Source organism: Neovison vison, chromosome 2 (genome assembly GCF_020171115.1).
Source record: "Neovison vison isolate M4711 chromosome 2, ASM_NN_V1, whole genome shotgun sequence".
Lineage (NCBI taxonomy): Eukaryota > Metazoa > Chordata > Mammalia > Carnivora > Mustelidae > Neogale > Neogale vison.
The window spans coordinates 36,794,243-36,807,644 of record NC_058092.1 but is presented as its reverse complement, the minus strand read 5'-3'; the positions used below and the strand labels follow the sequence as shown (position 1 = coordinate 36,807,644).

The window sequence follows — 13,402 nt, the reverse complement described above, 5'->3', positions numbered from 1 at the left end:
CGGGTACCCAACAGATGTCACAAAACCAAACCAAAAGTGGCGGAGACCACATCATTGTACAGATGGGAAAGCTGAGGTCCTCCAGAGAAAGGGACGCCTCAAGTCCTGCGGTGAGAGGTTGGACCTCCAGGCCTTGTATCCAGGGCTCCTCTCACTCCCCACCCGAGCCTCTACCCGCTGTTGGACTCTGCACGGGGACCCACTGGCTGGCCATGGTGTGACAGGCCTCCACTCATAAATGCTGACCCATCATGGAGCCTGTGGTTCCTCCAGCCTCAGAGAAGTCCCCCTCCCTGCACTTCCCTCCCCTCCACTTCCCCCCTGCCTGCTCCCTCAACAGTATCATCATCAGCAAAACCCAGGCCTGGGGGCCCCTCCTGGATCAGCAAAGAAACCCTTCCTCCTGCCCATCTTTGTACCTCACCTGAAGCGTCCCAGAATGATGACCAAGGATGGAAGGAGTGGAAATGAGGGAAGTGGAGCCTGACCTGTGGGGAGGAGGAGGGTGGCGCCCCCTGACCCACCACCAAATCCTTCCCCAACATGATCTCCCCAAGGCAAGGCTTTGGTATCTTTGATGCCGGGCAGAGCCCGACACAGAGCGGTGTAGGGGATCAGAGCAGAATAACCTAAGGCATGAATGCATAAAAGGCAAGGGCTATGTCTACTGGGGAAGAACTAGGCAGGGGCCCTTGAAACCAGACCCCTGAGCTCTCCTTTCCCCCAGTCTAACTGAATGTCCAGATCCATCCTCCCAAGCGTCTTTCCACACCAATCCCCCCGCCCCTCAACCTGGTCACAGGAGTGGTCCATGCGGAGCTCATGCCCGTCCCCACCCAAGCTTTGGAAGGTAAGTTTGGGCCAAGTGGGCAGGATGGTGTGGGAGGTCATGTTAGGGGGGAAGTGCTCTCTTTTCTCTGAGCAGCTCTGGAACACTCCAATATTTCCGCACAGAGTGAGCATGGGCAGGGACAGCTCACGGAACCCAGCTCTCCCAGTAATCTGCTCAATAAATGAAATCAGTTCTGTCCCACAGCCCTGCTCTGACCTCAATTGCAGGTATGCCTGGATGGCCCCATGAGGTGGACAAGAAGCCAGTCCTCAAGGAAAAAAGCTGGAAAATGCAGACCTGGAAAATGGATCTGACCTGCTGCGGTTTGGGAAGTTTAGGAAGTCTTCCTGAGGGAAGTGATGTCCCAGCTGCATGGTGAAGGTCGATCTGGAGTTAGCCAGGTGAAGGCAAAGTCAACCATGGCTCAGAGAACATACCGAAGTGGAGAGTGAGTGGTCCAGGCAGCCCCTTAGAGGTCACAGTCCTGCTGGCCAATCGAAAGGACTGACCAGGCAGGGGCTGGAGTCTAAGGATGACACATCCTGTCTCTGCATCCCCTACAGCCCCATGCCCCTGAACCCCCACAGGGTTCGCATCAGGAAGGGTTGTTTTTTTTTTTTTTTAAGATTTTATTTATTTATTTGACAGAGAGAGATCACAAGTAGGCAGAGAGGCAGGCAGAGAGAGAGGAAGAGAAGCAGGCTCCCCACCGAGCAGAGAGCCTGATGCGGGACTCGATCCCAGGACCCCATCATGACCTGAGCCCAAGGCAGAGGCTTTAACCCACTGAGCCACCCAGGCGTCCAGGAAGGGTTTTTGGATGGACAAGCAATCGAATGAAGGCAGAGGCTGGAGGAGATGCTCTTCTGGCTGAACACCTCCAGGTTCTAGAAATCAGTGCCTCCCTCCCCACCCCTCACCCCCCAATAGGTCCTTACAGATCGCACTGGGAGACAGTGTCACCTCCTGGAAGGGGATCGTGGCCACACCCCATTCTGGGGGGCGGGGGATTGGTGGGCGGCGACAGGGGAAGGGTAGCTGAAATCAAGCCCCTTCCCCCAGAAGTCTCCCTGCCCCCAAGAGCTCCACCCCCGCCCCCTCCAGGGAAGGTGGGGGAATCCGTCAGGGGCTGCAGACGGAACGGTGCCACCTACGTCCCTCGCTCCAGAGTGGCAACGTCTGCAACCCAGGTCCCCAAAGTCCGGGCTGGAGACCGCGGGGGTGCTGGGAGCTCAGTGCAAGGTGCTAGATGCCGCCGAACTAGAGGAGGGAAGGGGAGGGGGCGGTGCTGAGCGAGAGAGGGGAAGACACTCCGTGAGAACGCCGCTGCGCCGGGCTCGGAGGGGTCCTGCGGCCGGCCGCAGCGACGCGGCAGAGGGGCGCCCGGAACCCGCCGCCCGCGGCCTCTAGGGGCCCGGCAGCCTGGGCCTGCGCCCCCTACCCCTGGCGCCCACACGTCCGTCCCTGGCCCCCCATCCCCAGCCTGGGGGATCCTGCCCTCCTGCTGGCCTGGGCTGCTCAGACAAGCATCCGTCCCACCGGCTCAGGCAAGTGAAAGCCCTACGAGATGTGGGAGGTGGGAGGGGGCCAAGGGGATGAGACCAGCAGGAGAGGGCTGCCAGGACAGGGCCACCAGGACGGGTGTCTTTAGGGAATGGAGGAAGCTCCATCCAGCCTGAAACCCCAGCAGAACAGAGTAGTGCCCAGACAAGAGGTCAGGGACCTGTAGCCCAGGATTGGATTTTCCGAAAATAGATGAGAAAGCCATAGAGGGAAACAGGAGAAGGGGACATACAGCATGCGGTGGCTACCTTGAGCCCCCTCTGCTTGACCCTGATCCCTCCCTGCTCTATAACTCAGCCAGAATCGGCCCCTGGGACCCACCTCCAGTCACTGCTCCGGGACAGCCATCCCCTCCTAAGGCCCGGAGTGATCAGGGAGTCAGAGAGAAGTAGACAAAGTCACTTCAAGACCAGGACCCAGGAGAAACCAGGAAGGCAGGACACCCCTGTGACCAACTCCTCTTTTCCCCATTTGTCTAACCAATGTACTCCACTGTGACCGTAGCAGCACACAAGGGAGACAGAATGCTGGTCCTCCAGGAAAAGCGCTGGAGGACACAGGCCAGGGCGCCTGACTTGACCTGCTGACCCCGGGAGTTAGGGAAGGCTTTCTGGGGGAAGCGAAGTTGTGGGGGCACTCTGAGGGTTGAGCTGGAGTTAGCCAGGTGAAGGGAAAGCCAGCCTCGTTTCAGGCACAGGGGACAGAATGTCCACCTGACCGCACCTGCTGAGTTCGGCTCCACTAGAGCACAATCCAGGGGGCCCGCCTGGAAGAAGCCAGCCCAGAGGCAATAGCGAGGAGCCCAGGAAGAGTGCAGCCAGCTGGGAGAAATGGAGGAGGGGAGTGGGTGAGGAAGCAGGGAGCCTGAAGAGGAAGGGATGGATTCCAGAGACACTCAAGAGGGGAGAATCTGCAGGGAGTGGCCATAGATTGGGTTGGAAAAAAAGCCTGGGGGAGGAGGAGGAGGGAGGGTGAAGCCCGGGTGTCTGGCTGGGAGTCTGGGCTTTGTGGCAGAAGATGAAGTTTAAGGAGCCTGTTTCGAAGAGGAAGAGAATGCTTCCAGAAGGGAGGGATTAGCAGGGCCAAAGTTGTGGAGAAGGCAGGTTAGCTAAGGACCGAACCTTGTCTGCTAATTTCAGCAACGAGGAGAGAGCAGCATGATGGGACAGAAACCAGACCGGAGTGGAATGAGTCTTGTGGGGGTAAAGTGTAGACAGGTAGGGAGTATAGAAAGAGCTTTGAGTAAGGGAAAGGGAGTGGAGGTAGATGTGGGGTTGAAGGGGAGTCTGGACTGGAAGGTCATGAGTGTGTCTCCAGGAGGAGGTGCGGTCACAGTGGGGGTGCTGATGAGCACTGACTGGGTGGGGGGAGGGTCCCCAGGAGCCTTGAAGCCCTGAGTGGTGCCAGAGATGCGCCGGCGGGTGGTTTTCTTCTCACCCATTTGCCTTAGCAGTTTGGGCAGAGCCTTGGAGGAAGCAGAAAGCCCCACTGAGGCCAGGTGGAGGTTCTGCTGGGCGGCTTCGGCAGAAGGACAAAGAAACGAAGGGCGAAGGCAGAAGCTGCAAGACAAGGTAAATTGCGAGGGAGTCATGGAAGTCAGGTAGTGTGCAGAAGGAAGTGGGGGTCCAAGACTCGGGTGGGGGATGCCGAGAGCTCCAGGACTGCCCCAGATCTGACAGCGGTCAGAGCAGGAGGCAGTACAGTGTCATGACCAAGAGCACGGGTTTGGAAGCCGCACCACCTAGGTGTGAATCCCAGATCAGCCACATCTTCCCACCATGTCTATGACCCTGGGCAAGTGATGCAACCTCTTGGAGCCTCTGTGTCCCCGTCTGAAACAGAGGTGGCGAGAGCATCTGCCCATAGACATTCAGGGCGCTGATCTGAGATGACACAGAACATACACAAAGGGCTTCAAAGAGTGTACAGCACACGGTAGGAGCTGTCCGGCTGTTTCTCTAGTGGTAGCTGTGAGGGTATAGTCAAGAGTAGGATGGCTGGGTTTCTCAGAGCTGGAATGGCTCATGGTGCTGACAGGGGTGATGAGACCCCGGGTGGGGGTGCAGGGGTGAGGAAGAGGGTCGCTGAAATGGAATTGGGCCCTGGAGATGAGAAGCCAACCAACTAGGAGGGCCCAGGATGGGGCAGTTGTGTCAAGGATGCCGAAGTCTCTCAGAGCTGGGGGGGAGGACTTGGGCTGGAGGGCAGGAAGGCCACCTCCACACCAGGCAGCCGGCAGTCCTTCCCCCTACCCCTCCCACTAGCTCCAGGCAGCAGAGTTGCATGGAGGGGAGGCAGAGGCCCAGACTGAGGCTGGAGATCCAAATCTGGCCATAGACATGGCCCCTGCTGGGGGCTGTAGCACAAGCAGCCTGGTGGTCAAGTCAGTGAGCACCGGGGCAGGTGAGGAGAGCGGGAGGCGTAGGGCCGCCAGGAGTGCCTCGCCTGCCTCAGTGCAGACTTGGTCCAATAACTGCAGAGCTGTGATCCCTGCAGAGTGTAGTGTCCCTGGGGCCCCTCAGCTATGCAGGAGGCTGGATCCTGTGAGGCGGGCAGAGATCATCTAGGCCAGACTCCTGCTTTCCCAAGAGCAAACCTGAGCCCCAGGGAGGGGACCTTCAAGTCCCTTGCCTGTTGCAGGCATGGGGACCCACTGTAAAGGGGAGGGTGCCATCAGGGCAGCTAGAATGGAACCCCCATTACCCCTAGCATAGGCTCCAGCTCTGCTTATCACCAAATTGCCCCCCTACACACACACACATACACACACACACACACACACTCCCAGGGGAAGAGAACTCCGGAGCCCCTCTACTGGGCAGCAGCTCATTTACACTGGACAGGCAGGCAACCAACAGAGTGTCTGTGTGCTGGCTTGTGTCTACAGCTCTCAGGATGTGCGACCTCTGTGTTTGTGTTTCTGAGTATGTCTGCTCACTGAGCGTGTGTGTGTATGTGTGTGCACGCGCATGCACACACGCGTGTGCCCACGCACTCAGGGATTAGGATGATGGGACCCAGGGGTCAGATACGGGAGCCGGGAAGCCACACCTTCAGACCTCCCCCTCAAGCCTCAGTTCCAGCTTGGGGAATGTGTGAGGGGGCAGGGGGGGCCTGGGGGGTTGACTGGGGTAGGGGTGGCAGCAGCTCTTTGGGCTCTGGGGAGGCAGCATGGAGCCTGCAGAAGCTGAGAGCGTCCAGGCTAGTGAACAAGCCAGCACTGAGTAATGGAGGTGTGGGAGGCTCCCCGAGGACAGGGAGAGGTTTGGGGGTAGAGAGTATGCTAGAAGTGTTGGGGGCCTGGGAGTTGGCCGAGACTTTCAGGGACTGAGGGGGAACAGAAGGGCTAAGCTTAAGGGAAACAGAGGGGTTCACAGTGAGGAGTAAAGAGCCAGACTGAGCAAACAAGGGACTCGATCCCACCTGGAGGACAGCGGCTGGGACTAGCAGCTACTGCCTGGCCTGAAGCCCCAACCCCTTCGTCCAGAAGCTCCTAAGCACTTGGAGCAGGAACCTGGGGTTGGCCTGGCCGCTGCCCCTGGTTAAAAACCTCGTGTCACAGGACACAGACCTCCCAGATCCATGAGCTGGGAGGGGGGCGGGAGGTGGCCAGCAGACCTGAGGGGGCTTCAGGCAGAGACTCCCTTTTCCAGGGGCTCTCACCTCCCCCTTCTGAAGACCATCCTCCTTTGGCCCCAAGCTTGTTGACAATTAGCTGGATAATAATACTCAATTACTACATTTTTTAATCAAACATCTCTATACCCTCCTGTAAGCAGAAATTCTGGTATAGGGGAAATGTGGGCTTTTCAGCCTGACGGACCCGGGTTTGAATCCCAGCTTTAACTTGTTACAACTCAGTAAACCAGGGAACGCTCCTTCCCCTCTGTGAGCCTTGGTTTCCTCCCAATGTCCTGGGTTCAGGACCACAGCAGCTCACACGGTTGTAGCGAAGATTCCCAGTATTAGCAGAGGGAACTTGCTCAGCACAGAGTCACTAGAGAGTGACCAGAACCCCTGGGCAGCAGGTAGCTTCTCAGGGGGAGTGACTTAATCCCAACCCAAAACAAAAACCAGCCATATCACAGATCAATGGACCATTTTTCAGGAACCTTTTGCTATTTTGACAGTCATTTCTGAAAAGCTTCCCATTTTTACCTCCACAACCACAGCTAGGTTAGTGAGATAGCAGGTTAATTTCAGAGAACAGCCTGTTAAAACTTCCCCTGCATTCTGACAGCTGAGGTCAGGAAAGGGGCGCAACCCCTCCCAAGTTGTCCACCCAAACCAAAGTCAAGAGTCTTGATCATCTGAGGCTTGGCCTCTAGTGTCTGCCTCTGCCCCAAAGTGCTTCTGGCCTGGACTCCAAACAGAGACCACAAGGCCCCTCCTGCCAGAGGCAGGACAGCAGGGAGGGTGACTCCTAGATCAGGGTCATGGGCAACTGAATCACAGTGGTCAAGGTCCTTCCCGGGCAAGGAAAGCATGGTTCTGGTCTGGCATGGGCCACGGACTCCTTCCCTAAGCTTTCTCATTCCAAGCCTCAGTTTCCCCCATCCCTAGAAGAAGGGATTGAACTAGGTTATTTCTACCAGCTCAGCAGCCTGGAGTCCTCACTAAAGAAAAGGTCTGTTAGAATCCCAGCAACTTAAGATTCAGAGCAATGACCTTCATTCCGGCTCAGGCAGTGAGGTCAAGGGCTGGACTTGGGATGAAGTAGAAAGACTTGAAGGATTCGGGAAAGCAAGAGCATCATCTCAAAGGTTCCTGCCTCTGAAATTAAATTCGGAGACCTAAAAAGAATAGCATCAGTGACACCCCACCACAGAGCCACCCAGAACACCTGCCACAAAACGGTACCCCACGGCGCTAGAGTGCCACAGTCCCCCAGAGGGAGACAGTGGCCCAAACTGAATAGCGACAGCTCAGCGTCCCCACCCTTTGCATCACAGATCCCAGCCAACCAGGGTCAAGATACCTGCTGGCCGGGAGCCCTTTCTCTGCCTGGGGTGGGGACTCTGGGGGTAGTTAACCTTCCAGAGCCAGCTCGGCCTCCCAGGAGCAGCTAAGAATCCTTCCTTGGCAGTTAGCCCTTGGAAGCTCAAGCCCCTGTTAGTGCTTGTATTGCACTGAGTGTATTAAGCCAAGGAAGGAGGAAAGTGAGTTCACCTTTCTGGAGAGACCCACACAATGTGCGGGTCCCCTCCTCTGCCGTTGACCTTGGAGCAGTGTCCGTGCTGATTGCAGGAGCTTATCTACAGGGCCTGAGGAGAGTTTGAACCCTGGGGTCCAGCAACTCTGGCTCCCAGAGCATTCCCCCCAGCATTTAGCAAACCCAACTCGAGGCTAGGCTGAGAGCTCAGGTTGCAGGGCCCTGGGAACACCAGGTTTCAAGTCCTGACGCCACCACAGCCACTCAAAGGTCTTGGGTGAATTTAGTTAATCTTTTTGTGCTTCAGTGTCCTTCCCTATAGAACGGGGCTATAATACTGATACCTAATCCCATCCTATAAAAACTAAACTAGCTGTTACTGCAAACACAGAGGCCAGGCAGAGAGTGGCTGTCCAGATTGAGGAGGGTGTGATCCCTCCCTGGCACTAGCCTTGGCTTTCACTCACCCAGTCTCAGATTCTCTCCAGCCCCACGGTGTGCAGGCCTTGAACGTGCAGGAAGGACAATTCAGGTCTCACCTCTGGTTCTGTTCCCCAACTCCATCTGACCAGCCTCCCCAGATCTGAGACCTTTCGGCCCCCTTCTCTGGCAACCTCCACAGTGACAATGTGGCTAACATTTATTGAACTCTCACTATGTTCTGGGCCCTGTGGTAAGCCTCTGATTCAGCTGAAAGCATGTAATTCTCGCTACAGCCTGAGAGGTAGGCTGTGTTACAGGAGTTAACACTGACACACAGAGAGGCCGCTGGTCCAGGTCGTGGTCAGCTGCTCACCTGGCATGCTCTGCTCCCAACTGGGGTAGCACTATCCCATTACTCCCCTCCCATCCCCACTCAGAGCCCTTTTCTGACATTTTGTCACAGTCCTGACACAGCTCCATAGCTATGATCTCAGCCTTTGAGGGCCTTTATACCTATGAGATCATGTTCTAGAACAGAATTTTCAAATAAGTCATGAATCTCTAGATTCTAATTACATTACCCTTGCTTCTGCATGCACTCCCAGAATTCTAGAATCCAGTGATAGATCCCAGACCCAGATACAACTAGAGAATCCTAGAGAAGAATTCTGACACCCAGTGATTGGGCTTTCAAGTCTAGGTTCAATAGTAGAATCCTGGGGGTGGGATGGGCGTAGGGTTGGAATCTCATAGAAAGCCCAATCTACGAAGAAGGATCTGGGGTCTGCTCCAGCCTCTGTGGAGACTGGCCCTTCTCACTGGGCATCTGAAACATCAGGGCTCCTCACTCTCACATGGTCACTCCAGGACTTCATCTGATGGTCAGGAAAGCTAATGTCACAGTCGTGCCTAGCAGAGCCTAGGGCGAAGACTCCCACCCAGGCCAGGTGTCAAGGTCATTAGGTCCTGGTCCTGGTCCTGGCTCTTGGGTAAATTGCTAGACCTCTTTGGGCTTCAGTTTCTTTATCTGGACAAGGAGGGGCTTGAGCAGATGATTTCTAAGGCTTCTTCCACTTGGGAGATGGAGGAAGTTGTCCAAATTCCAGGAGCTGACATCTGCCCTCTCATTAGCACTACGGGTCAAGACAATTATCATTTGATGAGCACCTAGGCACATGCTGAGCTCCTTACAACCACTCACTCCCTTAATTTAATTAATGCAGGAAGGCTTCCTGGAGGAGAGGGGGTGGAGGGGCTGTGTCAGTCTGGAGGACTAGAGAGAGGACAACCACCAGAGCCTCAGGGGTCTGAGTGGGGAAACGATGGGCAGACCCTACCCATACAGGATGGGTTGTGCTTCCCAGAGGCAGAAGCCAGGGGTTTGGCCAAGATGACCGCTGCCCTCTCCGGCACCGAACCGAGAGTGGTGGACGCCAAGTGCCCCGCTGACCGTCCCTCCCGCTCTGTGCCCGCAGGACGACGACGGTGAGCTCGCACACGCCATGCAGGCCAGGCCAGGCCCACGGCAGGACGGAGCCTGATGGGTGCCCCGTGTCCCCAGGCCCATGCCGCCCCCAGAGAAGAGCCGAGGCCCCGCCGCCCGGCTACCCGCGGGCCGCGCTCCAGGCCGCCTGCCGGGCCTGCCGTCGCCGGCGCTGCTGTGCGCCTGCGGCCTGTGCGTGCTGCTGGCGGGCGTGAACGTGACGCTGGTGGGCGCCTTGGCTTCCTTCCCGCCCCGGAGCAACGCGCCGCTCGTGGTGGGGCCGGCGCTGCTGGCGCTGGCGCTCGGCTGCTTCGCCGCCTGCTGCGTGTGTAGCCGCCGGGGCCCCGCGCTCCGTCCGCGCTCGGCGGCGACCTCGGGCTCCGGCCGGGGCGGCGGCGGCGGCGGCGGCGGGCCGGTGGCGCTGGAGATGGAGAGCAGCGAGCGCACGGCGCAGGACACCACGGCCGTGCAGCTCAGCCCTGCCGCCTCGGCCGCGTCCTCGGGCCGCTCCAGCCCCGGCCCCTTCGCGCTGGACGCCCCCGCGCCCGCAGCCATCTACGCGCCGCGCACCGAAGTCGTCCAGCTCAACCTGCCCCGGGAGCGCGTTGCCCCCTAGCGGAGCGCGTGCCGGGCCCGACTCCCAGTCCGGGCACCCGCCGTTGGTGCCACTTAAGTAAAGAGAGAACTGGGAGAGAGAAGGAAGAGAAGAAGGAGAAGAAAAGTGAGATTGTTTCCGTATGGGTCCGATGCTGGGCACAGATGGCCGCATCTTTCCCATGTCTGGAACTTCTGGAGGGGAGAACGACAGTGAAGAGGCACACTCACCAAAGGAGGGAGCAGTGCCTTGGCCCTTTAAGTGGGGTCGGCTGGGCCCTACTTTAACCCACTCTCCAGACTCAATGAAATAGGCCCCTGGACCTTCCATCCCCCGCCCCCCGCCGCCACCACCCATGGCACGTGGGCACTGTGAATGCAGCCACTCTGAGAGGGGAGGAACTCCCAGCAAGGCCCCTGACCCCAAGGGGTGGGAGGAAGCAGGGCCAGAGAAGAATGTCAGCCTGGGCTGTCTGCTCTCCCCTCACACTGTGAAAGGCCACCAGCTTTCCCTTCTGCTCCTCCCTGCTCTCCTTGTCTCTGCCCACAACATGATCTTTTGAGATTAAGGGGCAGGGGCCCTGATTTGAGCCAGGATAGTCTCCTAAGGCAGAGCAAGGTTGAACATCTGACTGGTAGAGCAGGGGGAGCTGGGGGTGAAGCACGGACAGGGGAGAATGATGAGCAGGCTGGGTGCCTCCAAGTAGGAGGGTCTCAGTGTGGTCTGCACTGTGTCATCCCGACATCCCTCACTCCTCAATAAAGCACCTTTTTGGTGTCAAGTCCCTTGTGATGGCATGGCCCGGAGGGAGGGGCTGACTGTGGAGCTTTTGGCTGGGCACCTTGACTGGGGCCCTCCCAGCCAAGCGCTTCATCTGCCTTGCACCAGCCCCTCCTGGATGCCTGGAAGGGGACCCCAGGGGAGCAGAGTATGTAACTAGGAACATCCGTGGGAACAGGCGTGAGAGATTGGGGCCTGGATGAATACGAGTGTGTCTGTGCTCGGGGTTGCCTGGCTACGTGTGTGAGATGGGGAGTGTGGGCGTATTTGGGTAACACTGTCTGACATCATCCATGAATGTGAGAGTGCATGTGGGTGTGTGTGGTCGTGTGAAGGGGTGAGTCACCAGTGAGAAGGGTGAGAAAAGGGCTCCCCGGGGCTATGCAAAGCCTAGAGCTTTCTCCCGGCCTGCCTCTGCTCCACTGGGACTTCCCACCAGCCCTTGGAACGGCTGACCCCCTCTCTGCCTCGGAACACCCCCTTCATCTGACCCCCTCCCTGCCTCTGCCTCTCCTGCTGTCTCCCCCACCCACTGACCTGGAGAAGAGGGAATTTATCTCCATAGGTGCTAAGCAGGTCATCTCTATTAATTCACAGGGATCGATGGGCCCTAACCTCTGAAGCACCCAGCCCCTGGAGCTGATGACCTTTCCTTGGAGCACATCCCCACCCCCACCGTGTGTGCGTGTGTGTGTGTGTGTGTGTGTGTGCGTGGCGCGTGTGCACTCACATACATGCAAGGAAGGCCGCCTGCCCAGGCTTCAGTCCTGTCTTGTCTCTTCTGGATCACTGGTCTGCAGCCTCAGACGCCACCTGCTGCTGCCTTCCTTGGTAGAACAGGAGGTGAGAGGGGCCACTGCTGATGCTGCCTTGGGATGTGGTCTGAGCCACCCTCCTTAGGAGGAGGCACCCCAGATTCTAGCCCTGGAATGCTAGCCCCAGCCCGAACCCCTCTCCTGCCTGCTTGCTGGCACAGGCCTGGAATGACATAACCAGGTCTCCTTCCTCTTCTCCCCACCTACAGAGACTTCCAGATCCTATCTGGGAGCCTGGCTGCTGGGGAGGAAGAGTGAGCATGTGCTAAGCGCTTGAGGCAGTGGGCCCCAGATGGATGGTGTGAGTGAACAGAATGGGGGGGTGCACCAGGGGCAACATTGACTTCCTGGAGTCTCCCTTCCACTGCTTCCCCCGGGGGGAAGGTCATCGTTTGTCCCATCTGTGCCCCCTTCCCTACCACGGGCACACCAGGAGATAGTCTCCATACCCCAGGGTCCACTTTGCAATCACCCAGCCCTAGCAACCACTCCCTCACCTCCCCAACACCCAACCCCCACCGGCCCCCCCCCATCTTTCTGGTCCTGCTACTCCAGGGATCTCCTTCCCTCATACTCCTTCAGGCTCTTCTAGGGCACCAGCAAGGCCTGGGAGCACCCCACTCTCTCACACAGAGGCTGGGCGCTTGCTCGGTCCCCACCCATCTGCGGCCCCTCCCAGACAGGCATCAGGGGACTGGTGTGTGGAAAGTGAGGACACAACTCTGAGAGCACAGGTCAGCAAGCTTCCTGCCCTGGAGGAATTTGAGCAGGGACACTGCAGAGGGACATGGGGATGAGGGCCTGACACACCCCCCAACCCGACTCCCACTCTGAAACTCTGAGAATTGAAGTGCCAGGGCCTGTCCTCAGAAGTCCAGGAGCTGCAGGACAGGACACAAAGCTGGTTCTTCTGAAAAGAGGGGTGCTTCCTGGGGCCTGTGGGGCTCAGGGATGGTCAAGTGAGCCCCACTTCCCAGAGGGAACTCCCCATAGCATGGGACGGAGGAGGCCACAAAGGAGCTGGGAACTCGGATCTCCTCCCTGTCTTCCCACTGCAAGAAATGAGGGTAGCCACTTAGGACCATTTTTTATTGATTAATTAAACAATTCCTAAGCCCTACTATGTGTCCAGCACTGGGAATATAGTGGTAAGCAAGCAAGCTCTGGCAGGTGCCGTATATTCCACTTGGGGGAGACAGACAATAAACAAGTAAGTAAGTAAACAAGACAAAAAAAAAAAAATACTAGCTAGCAGAAGTGCTATGCAGAAAAATCACAAAAAGGTGTGCCAAGGGGACTTGGTGAGTGGCTGGGAGGTCTTCTCTGAGAGGTGACATCTGAGCTGAGCTCTGCCAGACAGGAGTTAGCCATGCAAAGGTCTAGGGCAAGAGCATTTCAAGCTCACAAAATGGCCAGTGCAAAAGGTGTAAGGTGAGAATGAACTTCACCTATGTGTCTCCGGCAGAGAAAGAAGGGCTGTGGGGACAGGGGTGGGAGATGGAGTTGGGGAGGGTGGGCGGGGGGCGCATTGCTTAGCTCACGTACAGTTTAGTGAGCCAGGGTGTGGGGTTGGGCTTTTATCTCAGTGAACTGGGAGCCACTGGAGGGCTTTAAGCAGAGAAGTGACATGGTCTGATTTATGATGGTAAAGATCGCTCCGCCTGCTGTGTGGAAAATAGAGTATTGAGGGGCAAGTGGGAAAACAGGGGCAGGGTTGGGAGGTTATGGCAGTGAGAGGTGCTGGGGGCTGGGATTGAAG

At 57.5% G+C, this 13,402-nt stretch overlaps 1 protein-coding gene across 1 annotated transcript; it reads left to right on the top strand.

Annotated features, from left to right (window-relative positions):
• Nucleotides 1–9,535: 9,535 nt before the first annotated feature.
• TMEM275 (transmembrane protein 275) lies at nt 9,536–10,069 on the top strand. Its single transcript, XM_044236404.1, has one exon. It carries the CDS (start codon nt 9,536–9,538, stop codon nt 10,067–10,069), a length of 534 nt encoding a protein of 177 aa, XP_044092339.1.
• The last annotated feature ends 3,333 nt before the right edge of the window (nt 10,070–13,402 follow it).